A 26,037-nucleotide genomic window follows, 5' to 3' on the forward strand; every position below is an offset into this window, starting at 1 on the left:
ATTGCTAGGAATCGACAGGAAAAGAAGTTTCAAAACAACAATTACTAGCAGTCACTAGGGAAAATTTTCCATCTTATACCCAAGAGTTGAGATTTTTCTCTAAGACAGTTACATTAGACATCCAGACACTTATGTACCCCCCTCCTAAGACCCTTAGATTCTACCCATACTCCTCTTTCCATTTTTTTGCCTTCTTAGTACAGGAGCAGCTTTATCAAGGATCAAATGCATACCAACCAACATCATAAACTCCTTTTTAATCTAATTTTCAAGTGGCATGAGGAGCCCCAAATGGTCAGGAGGTAGTCTCAGCTTCTAATTCAGTAGGGCCATTGTGGATTTCCTGATGGAAACATCTCTTCCTTTGGTATTAGGAGCTTTAAACAAGCAAAGCCCAAAGCACTGAAGAAGGGGGAAAAAAACCTTTGCAAATGATATAAGAATCCCACTCCAGCACTTACCTTGACCTGTGTACTCTGACGTTTACTCTGACGTTGGAAGAATCAGCCCCATATAGAGTCTTGGTTCAAAACACATGCCCCATCAAGCAACCTGATCCTGCAAGTGTTGTCTCCCAGCTGACACCAAAACTGTGTCTTCAAAAGCCTTTCTACCCAGCAACTTCTAGATGATGTACCACATGGTAAAACCAGTGGATCTCATGGGCATAATCAACCTTTTGCTCTACTTCTTTTATGAAAGAGTAATTTTTTTGGGTCCAAAACAAAGTTATATGAAATATTGGGTTACTGAATGAACACTGAGTCCAAAAATGCTGCTCACAGGAGAGAAAGGGCAAGGAAAACCAATTCATATCCAGAGTAACTGTTTATTCCCAGGGTGGGGAAAAAGCAGTTCCATTCATAATTGAAGGGATTCGGTTAACTCATCTGCTACCATTCACCTGACTGTGAGGGTTCAGGGATTGTTGTTACTCGCAGGTTAATAATGACTTGAGACAGAAAAAAAAAAAAAAACTATGTTATTGAGCCTATGTATAAACTCCAAATCTGCCACTATTTCACCTCGTTCATGAGCCCATGAAACAAGCTCTCAGTGTTGGAAGAGTCCAATTGACATTTATAGGACAGGTCATTCTATTTACCTGACAATTTAGCCTTTTCTGCAGTAGGAGCCTTTCAGTGAGCAGCTACAGGGAACACAGATATTCTTACACTCTGGGTTCATTCTGAGCAGTTCATTCATTCATTAACATTCAGGCTCCCAGCAGAAACAAATGGCACATGAAAATTAAAATATTTCGGGTGCCTGGGTGGCTCAGTTGGTTGGGCGACTGCCTTCGGCTCAGGTCATGATCCTGGAGTCCCGGGATCGAGTCCCGCATTGGGCTCCCTGCTCAGCGGGGAGTCTGCTTCTCCCTCTGACCCTCCCCCCTCTCATGTGCTCTCTCTCTCTCTCTCTCTCTCGCTCTCTCACATAAATAAATAAATAAAATCTAAAAAAAAAAAAGAAAATTAAGATATTTCAAGGAGGTAAAGAGAGTTATTTACAAAGATATAGGCGGCATGTAGCACAAAGGAGAACATAGTACCCTAGTGCTGTTACCACACCTAGACCCAAAAAGCAGAGGGGGGAAAAGAAAGACCCAGAAGGATAACATCATGTAGAGAGGGCCACCTAGAGGAAAGCTGTGACATTCATTTGAGATAACCCAATAGGGAGAGAGCCAAGGGAGTATATCATCTGACTTCAATCTGACCCTCTCATTTCCTACTGGAGTTCCTATTTACCAAACCCAACCAGAAGCCAGAGGACAAAGGATGCACAAGAAACAGGTCAGCCTCCCAGGACAGAGAGCAGCAAATGGGCAGGGAGGTGGAAACAACTGAAGTGTAAGTCTAAAGAGGCACACAGGAGATATCCAGCACATATTTCTTTAAAACTTATTTATCACATGCACCTACTTTGTGCCAGACACTATTCTAGATGTTGGGGACTGAGCAGTCAAAAAAAGAGGCAAAATCTTTTAACCTCATGCAGCTCATAAAATAAAGTACATACATAAAATATATAGTATATTATATATTCACGAGTTACAATAAAAAATAAAGCAGGGAAGGGATGTAGAAAATATTGGCTGAGGAATATTATCAGCATCTTAAATAAGATGACAGAGAAGACTTTGGGGGAAAACCTGAAGGAGGTCAGGAAGGGGGCCTGTAGATAACTGGGAAAAGCAAACCATCCATAGGGAATAGCACGTGGAAAGGCTCTGTGATGTGAGTATACCTGGAGTATTTGAGGAACACAGAGAAGGCTGGTGGGTGAGGTGGACTGAGCAGGAAGAACACTATTAAGAGATAATCTCAGAGAAGTAAAGGAGTGGAAGAGACAAGGTGGAGGCTACTCCATGTAAGGCTTCGTAGGACATTGACAGAAATTTGGCTTTTACTCCAAATGAGACAGGAAACCATCAGAGGGTTTGGAACCGAGAGGCAGCATGATCTGACATGTGTTTACGTCATCATTCTGGCTTCTGTGTTGAGATAGACATGGCAAGGAGGATTGAGATTAAGAGAAGGACACCAGCTAGGAGGATATTACAATAATCCTTTCAAGAGACAATGGCGGCTTAGACCATGATGGTAGCAGGGTTAGTGAATGGTAAAGGTGAGAGGATTTGCTGAAGGATTGGATGTAGATGGGAGAGAAAGGGAGGAGGTTGATGCCAAAGGTTTTGGGTTACTGGAAATGTAAAGGTGATAGGTGGATATATGAGTCTGGATTTTAATATGCTTTTGACAGCGTAGTGCCTGGAAACCAAGGAGGGTTTGATCAGCTATGACAAATGCTGAGAGTTTAAAGATTTGACCTAAAATTACTGTTGGAAGAAGCAATGCAGGTGACATTTGAAGAGCAGTTTTGGTATAGTGTTGGGATGTATAGCAGTTTGAAGTGGATCAAGGAAAATGGGAGGAGAAATATTGGAGGTAGTAAGTATATACAAAACTTTCAAGGAAACTTGCTATAAAGGGAAGAAGAGGAAAGATGGACCTTTTTCCTAAATCTCATTGTCACCAATCCTTCAATCTTGATCAATTAAAATTTGCCTTAGAAACTGAGGTATGAGTCTGAATAAGAAAATCTATCAATAAAATTCACGTCAATATACTAGAGGGAAAAATGCAGGAAAATATCTTACCCTAATAGGCAGCAAAAACATTTGATTTTTGACAAACATATATTTATGATGGAAATAAAACTTTCAGAAAACTAGGAATAGAAGGAAATTCTTCACCTTGATAAAGTTTGTATGTCAAAAATCAATAGCAAACATGATTAATGGAGAAACTTTAGATCAGGAGCAAGATTAAGATGCTCCATCTCTACTATTATTTACTCAAGGTCCTGGCCAACTTTAAAAGGAAATAAAAAGATATAAGTGGCTAAAAGGAAAGAGATAAAACTGCCTCTATCTGCAGGTGATATGATCATTGACCTAGAAAAAAACAGCAGAATCAACAACCATTAGAACTAATTTCTCTAAAGCAATAATAGCCACCTAGAAAATGTAACAAAAATAAAATACTATTCACAGTAGCAACAAAACTATGAAGTAACTAGGACTATATTTAATCCAATGTACATAAGATTTTTATGAAGAAAACTTTTAAATAAAAGGGTATAAAGAAAATCTAAATAAACAGAATTTGATCTTCTCAAATGGTACAACTTGGTAGTATAATAACTTATTTCTGAAAAAACTAATAAAGGATATAAAGAGGATCTATAGATAAAATTTCGTACTTTGGTATGGCACAACTTTATGTTATAATAATGTTTCCCTAAATTAATCTATAATTTTAACCAATCCAACCCAAAATTCCAGTTGGACATTCTGAGGAAGATAATAACCTGATTCTTAAAAATGAATAAAAGTCAATTTTAAAAACATTAAATCTTTAAAAAAAAATGAGTGTGGAGGTGGATTTAGTCCTACCTGCTATTAACAGAATATTGGCTCTTAATACCTGATATGAGCTAGTTTTGCCTCAAGAACAAACAAATAGACCACTAGAATAGAACAGAGAATTTAGAGACAACCACTTACACATCAGAATTTAACATATACTAAGCGAGGCACCAAAAATCCATGGAGAGATGAAGATGTATGTATATATGTATGTATGTATGTATGTTTCTTTGTATTGATATATGTATTTGTAGATGATGTTGAGCAAAGTGGTTCACTCTGTGGAGCAATATAAACCAAATTATCACCTAACATCATCACTATATTGAGAAATACAAACTGGATCGTTACCTAACATCAAATACAAAAGAGGATTCTAGATGGGTTAAAGACCGAAATGTAGGGAGAAAAGTCATAGAAAAAAAAAATTCAGAGAATATCTTTATATCCTAGGAGGAGGGGCATATTTTTAAACAAAACTTAGAAAACACAAACCATAAGACAAAACATTGATGAATTTGATTACATCAGATTTAAAGCTTCCCAAAACCACAATGAGGTAACACTTCATACCCACTAGAATGGCTACAATTTTTAAAAATGAAAAAATAATAAATATTGGCAAGGATGTGGAGAAATTGAAATGGTCATACATTGCTGGTGGGAATGTAAAATGGTTCAACCACTGTGGAAAACGGTTTGATGGTTCTTCAAAAAGTTAAGCATAGTATTACCGTAAGACCCTGCAATTCCCCTCTGAGGTATATACCCTAAAGAAGTAAAAACAAGTGCTCAAAAAAGTGCATGTATATGCATGTTCATAGCAGCTTTCTTCATAATAGCCAAAAGGTGGAAAAGCACAAATGTCCATTAGTGGAAGAATGGGTAAACAAATTGTGGTATACCCATAAAATGGAATATTACTGAGCCATAAAAAGAATGAAGTAGCAATATATGCTATAACACGAATGAACTTCACGTTTAAACTAACTCCATTATGCTAAGTGAAAGAAGCCCGAAACAGAAAGTTACACATTGTATCATTCCATTTATATGAAATATTCAGGATAGAAAAATCCATAGATAGAACAGATTGCTGATTGCCAGGGCCTTGAGGGTTGGAAGGACAGAGAGAAACTGCTTAACGCATAAGGGGTTTTACTATGGGGTGACGGAAATGTTTTGGAACTAGATAGAAATGGTGGTTGCACAGCATTGTGAATGATCTACATGTCACTGAATTGTTCACTTTAAAATGGTTAATTTAAAAAGTCTTGGTGGAGGTACTAAAAAAAAAAACACCTTCTATCCAGGGGAAAAAATTAATAGATAATAGAATTAAAGATTACTTGTACTCTTCAAAATTGACTGATATTTAGAATATACCAAAGAATCTTGCAAATTTATAAGAAATAGATAGCAACCCCAATAAAACAATGGGCAAAGATATAACACAGCATGGCAGAAGAAACCAAAAGTTGATAAAGTTGAAGAAATGCTCACTCACTAATAATCAGGAAAATGCAAATTAAAACAACAGTAAGATATTAATTTACATCTATTAGAAAAAAATTAGAAAGTTGAATGATACTAAGTGTGCATGGGAGGATGTGTCTTAGATCATGTTCTGCAGAAGTAGATCTTGAGATGTGGATTCATTTGCAAGTGACTTATTAAGGAAGTCATCCCAAGATAAACTGGTAAAGGGGAAGAGAGGACAGAAAAATGGAAGAAACCAAACAAGGATGGACAGATCTTCCTTGACTTATGATGGAGTTAAACCCATTATAAGTTGAAAATATTGATAAGTCAAAAATGCACTTAATACACATAACCTACCAAACATCATAGCCTAGACTAGCCTACTTTATTTTTTTTTAAAGAATTTATTCATATGAAAGAGAGAGAGAGGGAGAGCACGGGTCATGGGGAGAGGCAGAGGGGGAGGGAGAAGCACTCACTGCTGAGCAGGAAGCCTGGCACAGACTCAATCCCTGGACCCTGGAATGGTGACCTGAACTGATGGCAGGTGCTTAACTGACTGAGCCACCCAGGCACCCCTGGGCTTTAATACTTACTACTGCAGCCACCCATTGCCTACAGGATGCCCGGGGGTGACATAAACCCCAAGCACTTCTGTTCTCTGGTCTAAGTGGTTCCAACAGCCCAAGGGCAATCCTCTAAAGGAGGTTTTAGGACTGGCTAGAAGCAAATCACACAGAAACTGGGAGATGAGCCCACAGAGGCAGAAAAGGGGATCCATAAGCTTCTGGGCATAACAAGAATAGTGTCTGCAACAAGATACAAGACTGCAGGAACCTCCAGGACTACTGGTGGGAAAACAGACTGAATAAGCAATTAGGGAGAGCAATCTAGTATTTCTTTGACAAATTACATTAGACAAACATATGCATATGATATGATCCAGCATTTTTAATTTCGGATATATATCCCAAACAAATTATAACGTGGGTTCATAAGAAGAATAGTGACTTGGACATGTCCACAAGGACATGGCTTTTTTCCCTGGGAGTCACTAATGTGATCCCATTACCAAGGCTCCACACAAGCTCCTTTCATCATCCTGACCTTTTAGCATCATTGGATCACTGAATCATAAAAGCCAAGTGACAGAACTTCTTGTTTGCAGTCTGAACTGCAAACTGAACTTCTTGCTTTGGGCTCCACTCAAATTCGACAGTTTTCCAAGAGTCACCTGTTGAATTTGTCGACACAACACACCCAAATGTGTCATTTGTTGCCTCCAAGTACTGTGCCTTTTTCTTAGGTTTAAGGCAGATTGGTCCTTTACTTGGAAGGAGACATCCTCACATACCCCAAAACTGGACCCCTTACAAGATACATTGATGTAAAAGTCCTCATATTTCCCACTTCCTGGCATACATGAATTTTAAGGTTTGTTTTTGTTTTGCTTTGTTTTGTTTTGTTTTGTTTTGAGATAGAGCAATAGTGAGAGAGCTAGTGAGAGAGTGTAGGAGCGGAGGGTGGGGGAGGCAGAGGGAGAAGCAGGCTCTCCGAGCAGGGAGCCCCATGGCAGGCTCAGGATCATGACCTAAGGCGAAGGCAGACACTTAACCGACTGAGCCACCCAGGCACCCCCTGGCATACATGAATTTTAATAAGGCTTTTAGGATACTTCCTGGACAAGCATACTATTCTTTTGGATGGTGAAAGGATCAAAATTCTTGTATCAGTCTGGGTCCAGTCAGAAAAGTGGAAACCATGCTTGATATTTCAAATGAAGGGTATTTAATAGAGGTAAATGGTTACACAGTTGTTGGAACACGGAACAAGCAAAAACAAAGAGAGGCTGAGGTAATTCAGAGATTAATATCTCTAGGAGGAAGTTATCCTTGCTAGAGCTAGAAGAACAAAATGGAAGATGGGATATTACCAGAACCTAGAGAAGAGGATACTTCACTGCTAGCGCACAGACTGCCCAGCCCACTTAAAGGGAATATGGCCAAATGGATAAAAGAGTATGGTGGGCTTGGCTGTTACTTATATCCTGACAGAGCATAGTGAGGCTATTGCTGGGAATTCTTGAAAAAGCTGGAGGCTGGAGCTGAAGGGTATGCAGGCTCAAATTGGAAACTGGAAACTTCTTCCCTCCTCTACTTTCCAATTCCTAAATGTGGCACCAGCTGGCAGAACCTAACCAGAAGCAAGCTAGCAAGGGGATCTGAAAAATGAAGTTGGTAGGATCCAGTCCCAGCAAAATAGACACACTTGCAGCAAGATGGCGAAGGTATTTTGCCAGCCTGTCAGATGAAACCTTCTAGTATTTTTTTTTTTTTAATCCTAGCCAAGATAACCCAACACCTACCTAAATTCACCTGGGTATCACTAAGCTTCTGTTAGTGGATCTATTTTGCAGGGGAACCTCTTAGACATTACCTGTAATATAGAGATATGATGGTACAGAAGGCAAAGTAGGTAGAAGTAGAGGAGATTTAAAAATAGGAAAAAGAGTGTGAGCAAGACACTCTCTCCATGCGCTACAGTCCTTTGTTTTCAGCCATTCTGTATTTTTGTATTTCAGAAGTGTCTAAGTAAACGGTGTACATGCTGGATTTTTAAAATCCAACCTGAGAATCTCTCTCCCATAGGTGAGCTTAATCCATTTATATTTATTATTGAATATTAATTTATTTGGGCTTATTTCTAATATTTAACTTCATGTTTTCAATTTACCATGTTTTTGCCTCTGCTTTTATTCTTTTCCCTTTCTTGAATTATATTGCATCAATTTTTCTTTATTTCCTCCTATTTACTTAAAAATTTTCAGTTTCTTCTTTGGTACATCCTACTTGAGTCAATAATCCTTTCTTGCACACCAGATGTTCTATCTTAAAATGTTAAGCAGGGGGGCGCCCGGGTGGCTCAGTCTGCCTTCGGCTCAGGTCATGATCCCGGGGTCCTGGGATCGAGCCCCGCATCGGGCTCCCCGCTCAGCGTGAAGCCTGCTTCTCCCTCTCCCACTCCCCCTGCTTATGTTCCCTCTCTCTCTCTGTGTCTCTGTCAAAAAAATAAATAAAATCTTTAAAAAAAAAAATGTTAAGCAGGAGTGTATTTTTTATAATTTTAAATGAAAATATTATAATGGGTTTTATGTCAACAAAAATATCCTGATCAAGTTCTTAAAACATGACTAAAATGCCTACCTATCATTTAGGAAGAAAAATCATCGTGTTAGGAAGAAAAATGCTTTGCAAATGCTTTCTGATCAGAACCGAGATAATTGCTAAACAGTTGATTTGATGCAATAATTTGGTCTCTCAACACCAGTGACATCTGAAATGCATGTTCCTTTGTCAATACTTGTGCTTTATAAAATGACTACGTATGATTTCAACATTCTGCTAACTGTATTTGGAATGCAAATCAAATTATTACTTGCATATTTTTAAAATACATATTTTCAAAGTAATATTGAGTTTTGTGGACATGAATATGAATTTTTCTTAGATAAACAATGGAAGACATTTGTATTGAGAGAGATACTTTTATAAAATTGGCATTTAAAAGCAAGGAAGCATTTACAATATTAACAAACAAGAATATTGTGGGATATATCTGTATATTCTTTTAGTAATTCTTAAAATTTCAACATGCAGTTCTTACAAAGTGAAGAAATATGTTATCCTCCCAAACAGCATTTGGAAGACTGTTCACGTCAGAACTTCCCCTATTATTTTCCCTACTATTGACCAGTATTTTGGTTCCATCTTGTTTTCTTGGTAACTATTCAATTTAATAGAATTTAAAACTTAGAGAAAATTTGCAAGAATAGTATCTGCCCTTAACCTAGATTAAACAATTGTGTACATTTTGCCCCATTTCCTTTATCACTGGTTTTCAGATAATTTTTAACCTTTTTTAAAGATTTTTTTAAAAAAGATTTTATTTATTTATTTGTCAGAGAGTGAGAGCACAAGCAGGGGGAGTGGCAGGCAGAGGGAGAAGCAGGCTCCCGCTGAGCAAGGAGCTCGATGTGGGACTCAATCCTAGGACCCTGGGATTATAACCTGAGCTGAAGGCAGACACTTAACCAACTGAGTCACCCAGACATCCCTTTTTTAAATTTTATTTTTAATTTTATTTTAAAAGATTTTTTTTTATTTGAGAGAGAGTACAAACAGGGGGAGCGGCAGGCAGAGGAAGAGGGAGAAGATGGAGCCCCTGATGTGGGCTGGATCCCAGGACCCTGAGATCATGACCCGAGCCAAAGGCAGACACTTAACCAACTTAGCCACCCAGGTGCCACTGGCGAATCCCTTTTTTTTTTTTAAGATTTTAGGTAATCTCTACACCCAGTGGTGGGGCTCAAACTCACAACCCCAAGATCAAAAATTGCTTGCTCTACAAACTAAGCCAGCCAGGCATCCCTGGTCTCCAGAAATTTGAGCATAATATGCCTCAGTTTTACTTTGTTTTTATTTATCTTGCTTTGTATTTGTAGTCTCTTGAATCCACAGATTATTATTTTTCTCCAAATTTGGAAACTTTCTGGCCATTATCTCTTCAGATACCCTCCCTCTCCTTACCAGGGCCTCCAATTACACGTGGTTAGATTATTTGATATTGTCCTACAGGTCACTGAGGCTTTATTCATTTTTCTCAGCCATTTTTCTTTATATGCTTCAGTTTGGATAGTGTCTTTTATTATGTCATCAGATTTACTAATATTTTCTTCGTTAGTATCTAATCTATTAAGCCCTTCTGGGAAATTAGATACTGTATTTTTTCCTAAGGAACATGTTAGACTCACTAAATTAGGTCATAAAAAGGTATACGAGGTTTTCCAAATATTAAAAAAAGTAGTGTCATTAGATGTTTATCTTTTTTTAAGTTTATTAGTAATCTCTACACCTAATGTGGGGCTAGAGCTCACAACCTCAGATCAAGAGTCGCATGCTCCACAGACTAAGTCAGTCAGGGACCCCTAGATGTTTTAATTGTGTGAGTTGAAGTATCACTGACCAGACAGCTTTTGACAGGATAATGTATTTCCCTTCTGTGTGTAGATATTTCCCCCTATATTAATTGAGGTTTTGATTGGGTTAAGGTTTTAATCTGATATAGTGCATGTGTATAGTTTTTTTTTTTCCTTTTTATAAATCTCGTTATGAAACTTCTCAGGAGAATTTCCAAAAGTGCTTATGGACCAACACAGAATCTAGATTTCCTGAGGGTATCTCTGGGCTAACTCTAGCAACTTGTCAAATGGATCATCTCCAGGGTGAAGTTTCAGGCAAACATTAAAGTCTATATGTGTTGAGTAGCTGCCTAAGCCTATGCAGTAAGAGAGAAGAAGGGAGGACTACCCCTTATCCCAATCTCCAGCATATTAGAAACGACTCAAAGATGTGTGGACATTTATAAAGGCTAAGGAGGGCAGGCACTGGGGAAATAGACTGAACTCCTTGCAGATCCAATTATATAAAGCTCAGACATTGTTTTAGTCACGATTTAGAGGCTATTTTTTCATATCCCCAATTAGGAATTTGAACACCCAAACTACATGTAATAATGTAATAACTACTAATTTGATCAGCTTTCCAATACCTATTTAGCTATATTGTTTCCCTCAACTCCAAGTCAGTACCTTGGCTCATATTTAAATTGGTCCTAAAAACTCAAAATTCCTCTGTATCTGCTAATGGATTCCTGAACTATTCTTTCCCAAAGCTTTTATTTCCAGGAATCATCAAAGTGAAGTACCCTTCTCCCCACCCCACCCCCGCCCCCATTCTTCTTATTAAGGACTTTCTAGCTGTCACCATCAGAGGGCGACTTTCAATAATTTCCTGTATCTAGGCTCCCTCTTGGGGTGTAATTCCAAATTGTTCCCAAATACCATTCCTTTCCTCTCACGTTAAATCTCTCTGGGACCTAGTCATTTTCCCAGATCTACCATCAAAAACACCTCCCAACCCTTCCCTAGCCTAGTCCCTAAATGTAAAAGCAGTTAGGTCCAGCTATAAAATCAAAGGAACATTCTTCTTTTCTTTTATAGAAGACCAGCTTGGACATTCCAGATCTGTCCTCCTCCTCCTTTCTTCATTCATCTGCTGATAGGTCCGGGGTGGCCTTCTGTCATTTCTAAAGCTAACATTCTCAAGACCTAGTTCTCTCTTTATCTGAAACACCCAGTAGGTTGGTCCTACCTGCTGATCAGGACCCTTCCATCATTTCTGGTCCAGCTTGACTCCTAAATGGAGACATAGCAGAGGCAGGCTCCCTGGAGTGAATGTTCAGCCTTTGAGACAGTATTATTGTATTCTTGTAAGCAGGAGCCTCTTCCTCTTACCTAGTCATCTCGATACTGCTACGGTCTTCATAATGCAATCGGGTCATAACTAATGGATATATCAAGGCCAAACTGAGCACACAGAGCAGAGCATGGGTAGGTAAGGAAATCCCTCAGAGAGGCTGTGGAGACGCCTTATAAATCTCTTGATTCAGGTTCCACCCCGATATTTCCTTGCACCTAGTATTTCTTCTTTCTTTACTTTTTTAAGATTTTATTTATTTATTTGAGAGAGAGCAAGAGTGCAAATGAGCAGGGCGAGGGGGGTGGGGGGGAGAAGGGCAGAAGGAGAGGGAGAAGCAGGCTCTCCACTGAGCAGGGAGCCTGATAAGGGACTTGATCAAGGACCCCGGGATCACGACCCAAGCCAAAGGCAGACGCTTAACTGACTGAGCCACCCAGGCGTCCCTAGTATTTCTTCTTTAAAACAAGATTAGAAGGAAGAAAGTTTGGGATGGCTGTCGAGTACCACAAGCAATGTTTATAAATTAAACCCCAAAATCTCACATAGTCTACGTGGAACTTTTCAGTTGAGTCAGTCACTTTTTCAGTCAACAAATAGTTGCTAAGTGTCTACTATGTACCAAGTATTGCTCTTCCAGGCACTAGGGATACAGTAGTGAACCAAGCATGCAAAATTCTTGCCACATTGGAGCATACATTCTCATGAAGGAGATGGATAATAAATGAACAAGTATATACATTCAGATAAATATAAGGGCTTTGAAGAATAATGAAGAGATAGAATATGACTGGGAGTGAGTACCTATTTGGTGTGGTTAACCAAGGTCTCTCCTCTAAGGGAACACTAGCCTAGAAAAATGAATGCAGTGAGGAAGAAAGTCATAGCAAGTTCACGAGGAAGAGTGTTCCAGAGAATGGAATTAACAGAAGCCCTGAAAGGGAAAGACTTAACATGTTCAAAGAATAGCAATAAGTCCAAGATGGCGAGAGTCGTTGACATGATGAAGAGACTAGCAGGAGATGAAGTTTGGGAGGGGCAGGGAGAATCACAGAGTCTTGTTGGCAAGAAGTTTGGATTTTATTTTAAGTGTAATAGGAAGTTTTTAAGTGGAAATTTCTGTGATCTTTTTTTTATATTTAAAAGATCTATCTATAGGAGCACCTGGGCCCTTCGGTTGGTTAAGCATTTGCCCTCAGCTTGGGTCATGATCTTGGGGTCCTGGGATTGAGCCCCACATCACATCGGGCTCCCTGCTCAGCGGGGAGTCTGCTTGTCCCTCTCCCTCTGCCCCTCCCCCTGCTCATGCTCTCTCTCTCTCAAATAAATAAATAAAATCTTAAAAAAAAAAAAGATCTATCTACAGAAATACATTTGCTTCTTTCTTTCCTCTTCTCCTGTGTGTCTTTTTCACTGTCTCTGGGATTAACAAAGTGTTCACGAGGACATAAGTGAAGCAGGCCCAGCTTGCAAACTCAGGGAAATGGAATACTTAGGCTGTAGCTCATGGATGCTTCCTAAGGGCCTGAGAAAGACCATTCTGAAGTCTTTCTTATAAAATGCCTAGGATTTCCTAAGGGAAATGGAGCTGATCAGAGCTGCTGATGTGCAGTCTAATCTCTGCCTGATGTGTTGTTCACTCCCGAACACTACTTCTCTTTTATTCCCTCTTCCACAAAGAAGACTCATCTCCAAGAAAGCTTCAGTTATGTTTAGGCAGCCCAAAGTGAACAGGATCAGAGCTTGGATCAGGGTGGTTGAAAAGCATTCAGATTTGGAATATATGTGGAAGATGGAATCATACAGGATTTGAGGATGGGTAGATTGTGTGTGTCACTGAGGGAATGAGAGGAAATCAGGATAACTTCAAAAGTTTTTTGCCTAAACAACAGAATGAATGGCAATGCCATTTACTGAGATAGGAAAGACTGAGGCAGAAATGAGTTTTTGAAGGGGAGGGAGAATCAAGACTCATTTTGAACCTATCAAGTCTGGGATGCCTGTTAGACATCCCAGAGCAGGTATAAACCACAATTACATATAGCTCCCAACAGAATGTAAGCCCCCAGAGGACAGGGACTCTTGTCTGTTTTGTTCACTACTATATCCTCAGAAACTAGAATAGACCCTGGCACATAGCAGGTGTTCAATAAATATCTGCTCAATAAACAAATAAATGAATAAATATGAGTCTGTGGCAACAGATACCATTTATTATTATTTTTTTAAGATTTTATTTATTTGACAGAGAGAGCACAAGCAGAGGGAGAGAGAGGGAGAAGCAGGCTCCCTGCTGAGCAAGGAGCCCAATGTGGGGCTCGATCCCAGGACCCTGGGATCATGACCTGGGCCGAAGGCAGCTGCTTAACGGACTGAGCCACCCAGGCATCCCCAACAGATACCATTTATTGATACCTAAATTACTGAGAGAAATCAGGGTCCCAGGGACCTCTTTCTTTTATCAGAACTCAAATGCATCTCCAGTCACAGAACTTTTCCTGAGACCACCTTCTATCTCTTACTGTCTATCTGGTATATTTAAAGCTCTCAATTTTTTCCCCTTTGTTGTTTCTTCTGTGCTCCTTATATCCCTGACACTCTAGTGCTAAATTGAATGAAAGTTCCACGTAAGTTTGGGGTGCCTGGGTGGCTCAGTCAGTGAAGTGTCTGCCTTCAGCTCAGGTCATGATCCTGGGGTCCTGGGATGGAGCCCATGTTGGGCTCCCTGCTTGGCGGGGAGCCTGCTTCTCCCTCTCCCTCTACCTGTTGCTCTCCTTGCTTGTGCTCTCTCTCTGTCACATGAATAAATAAAATCTTAAAAAAAAAAAAGAAAGAAAAGAAAGTTCTGCATAGAGGGCGCCTGGGTGGCTCGGTCGATTAAGCGTCTTCCTCTGCCTTTGGCTCAGATCATGATCCTGGAGTCCTGGGATGGAGCCCACGTTGGGCTCCCTGCTTGGCGGGGAGACTGCTTCTGCCTCTCCCTCTGCTCCTTCTCTCTTGCTCACTCTCTCTCTCAAATAAATAAATGAGTAAATCTTAAAAAAAAACCAACTCAAAATAGAGAGACAGCTTCTACTCTCTCTTGTGAGTAGATATCCCCATATTTTTAAAAAGCTTTTAAATTCCAGTATTGTTAACATACAACATTATATTAGTTTCAGGTATACAATATAGTGATTCAACAATTCTATACATTATTCAGAGCCCATCATGGTAAGTGTACCCTTTAATCCCCATCACCTGTTTTACCCATCCCCCCCCGACCTTCCCTCTGGTAACCCTCAGTTTTTTCTCTATAGTTAAGAATCTGTTTCTTGGTTTGTTTCTTTTTTTTCCCCCTTTGTTCATTTGTTTTGTTTCTTAAATTCCACATATAAGCGCAATCATATGATATCTGTCTTTCTCTGACTGACTTACTTCGCTTAGCATTACATTCTCTAGCTCCATCCATGTTGTTGCAAATGGTGAGATTTCATTTTTTTAATGGCTGAATAATATTCCATTGTATATGTATACCACCTCTTCTTTATCCATTCATCAGTTGATGGACATTTGGCTGCTTCCATAATTCGGCTATTGTAAATAATGCTGCAGTAAACATAGGGGTGCACATATCCTTTTGAATTAGTGTTTTTGTGTTCTTTGGGTAAATATCCAGTAGTGCAATTACTGAGTCATAGGGTAGTTCTATTTTTAATTTTTTGAGGAACCTCCAAACTGTTTTCCACAGCAGCTGCACCAGTTTGTATTCCCACCAACAGTGCATGAGGGTTCCTTTTTTTTTCACATCCTCACCACTGCTTGTTGTTTCTTGTGTTTTTGATATTAGCCATTCCAACAGGTGTGAGGTGATATCTCACTGTAGTTTTGATTTACATTTTCCTGGTGATGAGTGATGTTGAGCATCTTTTCATGGGTCTTTTGGCTATCTGGATGTCTTCTTTGGAGAAATGCCTTCTGCCCATTTTTAACTGGATTATTTGGTTTTGGGGTGTTGAGTTGTATCAGTTCTTTATATATTTTGGATACTAACCCTTTATCCCATATGTCATTTGCAAATATCTTCTCCCATTAGGTAGTCTTTTAGTTTTGTTGATTGTTTCCTTTGCTGTGCAGAGGCTTTATATTTTGATGTACTCCCAATAGTTTATTTTTGCTTCCCTTGCCCTTGCCTCAGGAGACATATATAGAAAGAAGTTACTGTGGCCGATGTCAGAGAAATTATTGCCTGGGCTTTCTTCTAGGATTTTTATGCTTTCAGGTCTCACATTTAGGTCTTTAATCCATTTTGAGTTTATTTTGGGGTATGGTGTAAGAAAGTGGTCCCGTTTCATTCTCTTGCATGTAGCTGTCCGGTTTTCCCAGCACCATTTGTTGAAGAGACAATTCTTGCCTCTTTTGTCTAAGATTAATTGACCATATAATCGTGGGTTTGTTTCTGGGCTTTCTATCCTGTTCCACTGATCTATTTTTGTGCCAGGACCACGCTGTGTAGATTACTACAGCTTTGTAGTATAACTTGGAATCTGGAATTGGGATACCTCCAGCTGTTTTTCTTTTTCAAGATTGCTTTGGCCATTTAGGGCCTTTTGCGGTTCCATACAGATTTTAGGATTATTTTTTCTAGTTCTGTAAAAAATACTGTTGGTATTTTGATAGGGATTGCATTAAATCTGTAGATTGCTTTGGGTAGTATATTTTTAATAGATCTACACACAGGGTCGCCTGGGTGGCTCAGTCGTTAAGCGTCTGCCTTCGGCTCAGGTCATGATCCCAGGGTCCTGGGATCGAGCCCCGCATTGGGCTCCCTGCTCAGCGGGAAGCCTGCTTCTCCCTCTCCCTCTGCCTGCCACACTGCCTACTTGTGCTCTCTCTCTCTGTCAAATAAATAAATAGATAGATCAATAGATTGATCTACAAATAGATCTACAAAATTTCATGGCCTTGAATGCCCAGATTCCCAATTCCCAGCTCTTCCTTATATATCTCCATTTCTGGCAGTCTTTCTTAGCTCCCTATTTAAGCCAGAGTGGCTATTACTGCTGCTACATTCTCCTCCTCATAAAATTCATTAGCTCTGAAAATCATTTTCCATTCATTCATCTCTGAATAATGCTAGTTCTGTTCAGATTTGGTGTTGGTCAAAGCTGAGATGAATGAATTTATAAATCCCAGGCCCCCTCTGCCCACGGATGGAAGACGGGTTGCCAGGCAAAACGCCCTGCCCAGTCTCTAGTTTCTAGCAGGCTTTTCTTTTTGCTTTTGTGAGGAGATAAGTTTCTGGACCCCCCCAGCCCCCTCCCAGACGCCCCCCATCTCCTGGTGTCTGCACCAATGTGGAACACTAATGGGGCAGTCGCAGCCTTCACTGCAGCCAGGCCCCTGTGGAAGTACTTGAGCTACTAAACATTCCTACAGGCAATTAATAAATTGTTCGTTGAATTAATAAATAATTCCTACAAGCAATTAATAAAAACATGCAAGAATCAGATGAGTTCAAAATACCAGAGGTTTTTTGTTGTTGTTGCTGGTTGGTTGGTTGGTTGGTTGGTTGGTTGATTGGTTGGTTGGTTTGCTAGAGGCTAGTTTGGAGACCTATGGCTGGCATCTGAATATAAATTTGGCTTCCTAATACATCCCCGTGAACTGGAAAGACACACCTGGTCACTGATAAACAGTGGGCGTCTCCTGACAAAGGAAGAGCCTCCCCGGATTATTTACCACATGTTGCTAGCAGGCTGTTTATAAAAGGAAGAGACAGGAATGGGATAAGCTACCCTTGCTCAGCCCTATCTGCTATTACTTTTTCTTAAAAAAAAATTATTTATTTGAGAGAGAGGGAGAGGGAGTGCGAGCGGTGGGGGGGGGGCAGAGGGAGAAGCAGGGTCCCCGCTGAGCAGGAAGCCCAATGTGGGGCTCCATCCCAGGACCCCGAGATCATGACCTGAGCTGAAGGCAGCTGCTTAACCGACTGAGCCACCCAGGTGCCCAGGCCACTACTTTTTCATTGTATAAGGAAAGAAGGGTGGATACTACCATAGCAATACTTTCAAAGGGGTAGATGTTTCTATTTTATTACCAATTCAAAATAGGAGGACAGGAAGACAGTGGTTCCGCAAAGAGCTTTTCCCTGCCTGGTGTCCTCACTCGCTGCTCTTTGCTCCTAAGGTCCCATCTTCCAGGATGCACTGTGTCACCCTGGCACCCCACCCTCACTACGCAGCTGTTACCCTGTCTGTGAGGCCTCCATCTGGCTGTGAAAAGTTGTGGAGGTGAAAGGATGAGGGACCCACTCTTAGGTCCTGTAAAAAGGGACAATCGACCTGAGTTTTGGTTGATATAGCCCCTATGTCTGAAAAAGAAGACCATCAGTGGAGAATGTGTGACATGTTCACATTGTCTTCTCTCAGACAGTCTCTGCTTGTTCCAGCAAATCCCGGCTCTGCCATGAACTCCAGCTTAGTAGGCTTTCTCCATCTAGATTTATCTGCCTTAGAATCAGCAGCACTGGATTGTTTATTAAGTTTTGGCAACTTTTGTGAGTTTTAAAAATCCTTTCCTGTGCCTTCAAAAGTTGCAGTTTAGATGCTGGTGTAAGGTAGAGGTTCTCCCTTTTTCATGGTACTGTCTCTTTCCAAGATTTCCATGGCTATCTTTTCCTGGTTCTCCTCCAACCTCTGGCCACTCCTTTTCAGTGTTCTCTGTACATCTGCTCAGGATGCTCTTGCTTTGGTGTTTGTGTCGCCCAGGGCTCTGTCCTGTGTCTTAGTGTTTTCAGCTCATCATTTCTCCTGCTTGATCGCATCTACTCCCATGGTTTCCATTAGCACATGAACTTGAGGCTGTCTCCCAAATGGGTTACTTTATCCCAAACCACTCTCTTGAGCTCCAGACCCATATTTTAAGCCATTTATTAGACAAAATCCCTACCTGTACCTCATATTCAACCAACCCAAACCAAAACTCATCATTTATCCCCCCCAAACCCACTCTACCTCCCTCATTTTCTAATTTAGTAAATTGCACCTCCATTCACTCAAGGATTCAAGCTAAAAATGTGACTATATCCAGCAGCCTGTGGTCAAGTCCTATTACTGTATCATCCTAACATCTTTCAGATGTCCCTCATTTATCCCTCTTCAGTGCTGCTAGCTGGCTTTAGAGCCTACATCGGTTTAGGTGGTTGTTTTTGTTGCAAACAACAGAAATGAACTCTGACTAATTTCAGAAGAAAAAGGATGGGGGAGGATATTTGAAAAGCTATTGGGAAAGCTCACAGAATTGAAGTCCTATGCTTCAGGGAGGACTGGATCTGCTGCAGTTCTGGGGACCTCAGTGGGTGGAGCTTAGCCCTTCTGCCTGGGACTCTGCATAAGACAACTCAGCTATAATCATCCTTATCTCTCTGTGTCTTTTTTTTTTTTAATTTTATTTATTTATTTGACACAGAGAGAGAGACAGAGCCCAAGCAGGGGGAGTGTGAGAGGGAGAAGCAGGCTCCCCGCTGAGCAGGGAGCCTGATACAGGGCTCGATCCCAGGACTCTGGGATCATGACCTGAGCTGAAGGCAGACACTTAACCCACTGAGCCACTCAGGTGCCCCCATCTCTCTATGTCTTTATCAAACTCTCAGATTCCTAGTAGAGAGAATCTAGTTGGCCATCTTTGGATAAGTCATCCAGGGCTAGGAGACAAGAGGTGAGTAGCACAAATTTGTGACTCTTAACAATTTTTCACTCCTTCCTTAGTACCATAGCCTTCTCAAAGGCCTGTCTTTCTAATCTATGGTTCACACTGCCACCATTTTCATATTTCTAAAATATATGTCGTTTAACATATCTCCTGACTTAAAATCCCTCAATAGCTCTTTATTACTCATAGAATAACCTACAAGCTTCTATCAGGGACTACACTCTAGGATTTGGACCCTGGCTTCCTCCCCAATTTCATCTCCTGCTACCTTTCTGTTAAATCTTATGTTCTAGGCATAAGCTATTTGCAGTTCCCCTATACAAGCCATGCTTTGTTCTATTCTCATGGTTTTGCTTGTGTTGCTGCCTGTTTCTCAAATGCCCATTTTCTCTTCTCTTTACATGTTTAACTCACACTCACCTTTCTAGGCTCAGTTTAGATGTTAGTTCCAAATGTCCCAGGGTTTAGTGCTCTTCCTCTTTGATCCGACAGCATCTGAACAAATCTCTGATATAGGCATTGCAATCTGTTACATTGAACTCTTTTTTTTTTTTTGGTCTCTCTTCCTGGCTAAACTGTGAGGTCCTTGAAGTCAAGGTCTATATCTGATCTGTGTTTGGTTCCCATTCCCTAAGCTGGTGCTTAACATATCATAAATGGCCAATAAATATATTGAAATAAACGCTGATTTTTGAATCCCTTATATACAAAGCACTGTGGGGGGAACAAATGTATATAAAATTCACATATCACTTTTTTTTAATTTTTTTTAAAGATTTTTATTGATTTATTTGACAGAGAGAGACACAGTGAGAGAGGGAACACAAGCAGGGGGAGTAGAAGAGGGAGAAGCAGGCTTCCTGCAGAGCAGGGAGCCCGATGCGAGGCTCAATCCCAGGACCCTGGGATCATGACCTGAGCCGAAGGCTAGGTAGTAAGACATAAAAGTGCATATAGGTAGGATGGGATCGAATTATGGGGGTCTTGGCAATATCACTTTCAAGATGTTTACTGCCTAGGAAGCAAACAGCATCTGCACAGAAGGAATGTACAAGCTACTATAGAATTGTACACACACACACACACACACGCCTGCAGGCTAGAATTGGGATTGGATTATCTGGAAAGTGTTCTCTGAAGAGGACAGACCTCAGTAGTAACATAAAGAAAGAAGAGGATTCAAATGGTTTGAAGAGGTGGGGAGAGGGTTTTAAGTATGGGGAATAAGAGAGAAAGTGCACTGTATTTGAGGAATTGAGGAATAGGGTGAAAACATTGGTTAAAGTAGAGGTTGATTAAAATATGGTGACAATGTCAGGGTGTGTATAGGGAAGTCATAGGTTAGAAAAACAAATTGGAACAGATCTTGTTTATCTTTGTGCTGACTCCAACATAGAACACCCCAGCATTCTAGATTGCCTGTTCATCACAAATTCCTGTGTCTTCTCCAGAATCAAGAAAATAATAAGACACTTCCAAATGGAAAGTTTTGGTGCCAAGGAATCTCCCTTTCCTCAATGAAATAGGGTTTCCTGATGTCCTTTAAGGTATTGTACACCAGATCTTTCTCTTTTTGTTTCGGATGTGGTTTTTGTGTTTGTGTGATTTTGTTTTTTCCACCCTGGGTGGCAAAAAGGTAGCCCAAGATTTGTACCTCCCAGTTTGATGGCTTCTAATTATTGTAGTTTCAATATACACATGAATTGGACTCACGATTCCAGTAAACTAAAGGTGAGAAAAGGCTGAAAAGCTCATTAATCTACTCCCCTTGAGGGAATTTTCAGAGTTTAGCTCAGTCTAGTCATAAACTCTAGACAATTGTCTTTAGGGTTTATGTCTAGACAATCAAACTAGATATAAACCTTAAACAATCACTTATTGGCATTGTCAACACTAACACAGTCTTTCCTCCAAACCCGCAGGCTTTATAGGAGCTTGGGCTGATAGGTCTATCAAAGTTCTACTTAATTGCCAAGACCCCCATAATTCGATCCCATCCTACCTATATCCACTTTTATGTCTTACTACCTAGAACAACAACAACAAATACCTTCTAGGTAGGTGACTTCACACACCATCTTATAGGGTCATGGCTCAAGCTCCACATCTTTTAGGAAATGTCCCTCCAAGCCTCACTGACCTCTCTTCTCTAAATGGTGGCTTGTACATCATCAACTTTTAGCTTCCATTTTAAATTGTCTATATATAAAAAAAAAAAATGTAGCAATTCCTTGCCACCCTCTCCCCACATCCACATATACACACACTTTCCCTAGCTTCACAGGCCTAACATATGGGAGCATGGTTGTATTGAAAGGGGAGATAAATGAAAGCACCGTTGTTCTCCAACTTTCTCCCATTACTGACCCGTGAGTCAATTTTATTTCAGGTCTTAATGTAGGGAAATCTTACCACTGTCTAAAGGAATTAGAATATTATCTTTAAATCATTTGGTTAACTCTTTTCATTTTTACAAGGCCCCAGAGATGAAATGACTTACCTAATATATTAGCATATAGTTGCCATTCTTGTTTCAAATGTAATGGTCACTTCCTCTCCCCCCACCCCTTCCACCCCACCATTTACCACCTAAGTTCTTGAGGACAAAGGTCATCATGTCTAGTGCATATTCTGCATTCACAACAACACCTACCAGTCTTCTCTTTCTCCCACACAGGATCAAGAACGGGGCTGGGCACATGGTGTGCACTAAGGAAGGACTGGATTGAATTGAGCCCCTGCAGAACGTGGACTCTTTGGAGGCATTGAATTTGGCCTCTGGGTGAATACTTACCTTGGATTGGCCCACTTAGCAGTGAACAGCAATGGGCCAAAAGGGACATACCAAGTGTGTAGTTTTGTTTGCCCCACTAAGTTATGAATACCATTTTATACAAACGTATGTTGTAGTATGGCCATACCACCCTGAACGCGCCCGATCTCGTCTGATCTCGGAAGCTAAGCAGGGTCGGGCCTGGTTAGTTGGATGGGAGCTCATATCACTTTGAACAGGTCTAGTCTCAGAGTAGACTCTCATTAAAAATGTTCTAATTGACTGACTGTCCTCAGGCCAAAACCCAGATCTTGGTGTGTGTTTCATGCAGCAACTAGAGTAGCATTATCAAAAGGAAAGCTCCAGACTGTCCTTGTCGACACTGCTGGACTGAAGGAACATTTTTCCCACAGCTCTATGCCTTAAATTGGCCTTAAAAAAGAGTATCTGGGATCCTGTGCTCTCTTTGAAATAATAAAGAAGCATTTTGAAAAGTGCTATAATAAAGATTATAGTATATTATTATGAGATAGCTTAAGGTAATAGGACACATCAAAAGGGTACCAACTTTAAGATGTTAACTGGGGATGAACTTATTTTGGTCTACCCCCAATGTGTCACCTGATCCCCTTGAGACTATTTTTTAAGACCTCTGGCGTGAGTTAATGATGAAGTTGGTAGGCAGCAACAGATGGAAGTGAGCCATGCTTGGATGGGACTTGATACTGGATTCGGGATGATTTGTACCACCCTACAGCTGTTGACTTGCCAACTACATATCTTGGCTATTTCTACTTTTCTTAGTTTGGTCCTTGCACTGCCACCCTCATTTTTTAGAGGAGAGAGGTCTACTTCAAGTAGTCCCAGGCTCCTACTTTAATGTAAGCTAGGTGAATACCTAAATAGGAACTATCTCCAAGGAGGAAGCAGGCCATTTCTTTTAATCATTAACCCAATCTTATGGATGAGCATCTTTCACTATGTTTAGGCACTAAATGGGTTTAGTAGAATTAGTCAAGGAATCTAAAATACTTTCTTACTAAATATTGTAACGTCTGTCTCCCTCTTTTCTCCAAAAGGAACTGGTATCTGGGTAGGGGATCAAAAAGCAAGAGAAAGAACAGAGTATGAGGATATTTGCCATTGATGATTTTATCATCTTAGTTCTAGATAGAGAAACCTAGATATGGTTAGGTACAAGAGGGAGCCAGTAGTCCAAGCATGGTCATTAAGAATTGGAAATTTGTGCTCATGTCATCAGCATATATACTAAAATTAGAATGATAGAAGATTAGCATGGTACCTGCATAAAGATGACATGCAAATTTGTGAAGTGTATTCAGTTGTGAACTCCCACTAATAATATCCCTCTCATGGAATCAGTTATTGGCAAAGGTAGAGTCATTTCCCTGCAGAGAAGAGTAGGCAGGTAGGCATTCAAAATAGTAGGTGGTCTTTAAGGATACTTTTCAAACTGAAGTTTTGTTTTCCCCCAACATGCAGGCTGGATAATGAATCCTATTCTTTACTCTAAGTATATATTCAATTAGTGATCCCCCAAATTGGGCTCTTCTAAGTCAGGCTCCCAAACTTCATTGAGGGAGATTGAGAACACGCCAAAGACCAGGCCTCAGAGTAAGAAAATACAATTGGATATTCTGCTTCTTTTTTAGGTTTCAACAAAGCAAATCAAACATTCCAGGAACCAGCTCAGTTAAACTTGAGAAAGGAATAGTGATTGATAATGATGAGGTAAGAAAGAGCATTAGAAGAAAGAGAATACTTTATTTTATTTTTTTTTTTAATTATTTATTTATTTGACAGAGAGAGACACAGCGAGAGAGGGAACACAAGCAGGGGGAGTGGGAAAGGGAGAACAGGCTCTCTGCAGAGCAGGGAGCCCGATGTGGGACTCGATCCCAGGACCCCAGGACCATGACCTGAGCTGAAGGCAGACGCTTAACGACTGAGCCACCCAGGCGCCCCAGAATACTTTATTTTTCTTTTAAAGATTTTATCTATTTATTTGACAGAGACACAGCAAGAGAGGGAACACAAGCAGGGGAATTGGGAGAGGGAGAAGCAGGCTCCCTACTAAGCAGGGAGCCCCCAATGCGGGGCTCCATCTCAGGACCCTGGGATCATGACCTGAGCCAAAGGCAGAAGCTTAAAGACTGAGCCACCCAGGCACCCCAAGTTAGAGTACTTTATAAGTTGGGTTCTCAAACTTCCTGTTGAAAAGCAAAAAGGGGTTAAGATTTATATAGAGAGCAAGGTTAATTTATCCTAATTTTATGAAAGGGAAACAGAGACTTAGAAAAGAGACAGGAACATATCAGCAACAAATCAGGGCTAGAAGCCAGGGACCATAAACTTATCTTAGAAACCCTATGTAGCTAGACTTTATGCTCCTCCCTACCAGCCCCCTCTCAAAAAAACAAAACAAAAACAAAAACCTACAAAAGAAAAGTTTTCACATCTTTCTCTCAAAATTTTCTGAGACTTCTATGATTCTGAATATATACATCCTATCTGTGAAGCAGATTGTTCATAATATATCTTTGTTTTGAACAAAGGGACTTCAGTTTTCCAAAAAGATAATAAAATTAAATCATTGCATCTTTGGATTTATCTCTTCCCATTGTTCCTTGTGGAATGCATGGCATGGCTTGGATAGTCCTCCTGGTCTGTCCCCTGTCCCCCCAGCCCCTCGGCATTGCCAGCCCCTGGCATTTTCCTCCCTTCATGGCACAGTTCTGTCCCACCCTTACTTCTTCCCTCTTTTCCATTCACATTCATGCTTTTCTCACCTTTCAATGCACGTTCCCGTCCCTCTGCACCCCATCTTACCATATCACCTCCTTGCGGGCATGGCAATCTTTGGAAATGCTGATCCAAACACAGGATTGTGCCTGCTCCTCTTTTTCTGATTTCTGATTATGCCGAGCCCAAAGGCGGTAACTCAGAGCTTTTCCCTCCTTGTGTCCTCATCCCTTTGACTCATCTCTGGGTGACCTACAGCTGAGCTAGAGGCTAGGCAACAACATCGGGGTCAGGGAAGGAGAGGCAGGAGGCCCAACAACTGTACAACCAAGACACGACACTCTATCCGTCTGCCAATCACCAGCACGTCCACCAGCGGAAAAATGCAAAGTGGTGGACAGGAGTATTATTGACATTCAGTTATTTTTGGTCAACATTTCTGGAAGAATCACGTACTGTAGAAATATTAAAAAAACAAAGCAGGGCGCCTGGGTGGCTCAGTCGGTTAAGCGACTGCCTTCGGCTCAGGTCATGATCCTGGAGTCCCGGGATCGAGTCCCGCATCGGGCTCCCTGCTCGGCAGGGAGTCTGCTTCTCCCTCTGACCCTCCTCCCTCTCCTACTCTCTGTCTCTCATTCTCTCTCTCTCAAATAAATAAATAAAATCTTAAAAAAAAAAAGCAAAACAAAATGCACCATTGTTTCTTCCTTCCTCCATATGTCTGCCTCCATCTCGGCAGGCAATGGTCCCTGCGGCTCCCGTCCACTACGACCCTTAGGTGATTGCCCTTTTACGACTTGCTTTTCTCCTCAGAGGGTGTCCTCCATGTTGATTTTCACCTGATTTCTTATAGAAATGGAAAGGGCAGAAGGAAGAGTTCGGATGCCTTGGAGTGATTTGTCCTCGTCTGAACTTTGATGCTGCCGTTACCTACTTCCCCTCATAGCTTTACCTGCCATCCATGAAGTGGGTCCACACGTCCATGTACAAGCTTCCCTGTTGGGATGCCTCAGAACCCAGCTCTCTTTGCTGTGGTCCGCATTCCAGAATCCCAGGGTACAAACCTTGAAGCACGGTGT

General features: G+C 40.8%; 1 protein-coding gene and 1 non-coding gene across 11 annotated transcripts in view; both read left to right on the plus strand.

Annotated features, from left to right (window-relative positions):
* Positions 1–26,037, plus strand: part of TSGA13 (testis specific 13) — a 119,021-nt gene that overhangs the window by 83,784 nt on the left and 9,200 nt on the right. For 6 of the 10 annotated variants that reach the window (XM_064574941.1, XM_064574942.1, XM_064574939.1 and 3 more), the window contains 4 exons: positions 7,998–8,064; positions 20,874–20,969; positions 22,100–22,270; positions 23,869–23,947. In XM_064574941.1, the coding sequence (XP_064431011.1) occupies positions 22,248–22,270; positions 23,869–23,947 (102 nt within the window). In that variant the 5' untranslated portion in view covers positions 7,998–8,064; positions 20,874–20,969; positions 22,100–22,247. The remainder of the gene's footprint in view (positions 1–7,997; positions 8,065–20,873; positions 20,970–22,099; positions 22,271–23,868; positions 23,948–26,037) is intronic. The other 4 variants (XM_064574946.1, XM_064574944.1, XM_064574947.1 and 1 more) reach the window with 1 other exon arrangement.
* LOC123836176 (U6 spliceosomal RNA) lies at positions 23,441–23,543 on the plus strand. The gene has a single exon (XR_006788878.1). It is a non-coding gene; the product is annotated as a U6 spliceosomal RNA (small nuclear RNA).

This window comes from Mirounga angustirostris, unplaced genomic scaffold (assembly GCF_029215605.1).
Source record: "Mirounga angustirostris isolate CCGP_5_RB_7025 unplaced genomic scaffold, mMirAng1.0.hap1 SCAF_12, whole genome shotgun sequence".
Taxonomy (NCBI): domain Eukaryota; kingdom Metazoa; phylum Chordata; class Mammalia; order Carnivora; family Phocidae; genus Mirounga; species Mirounga angustirostris.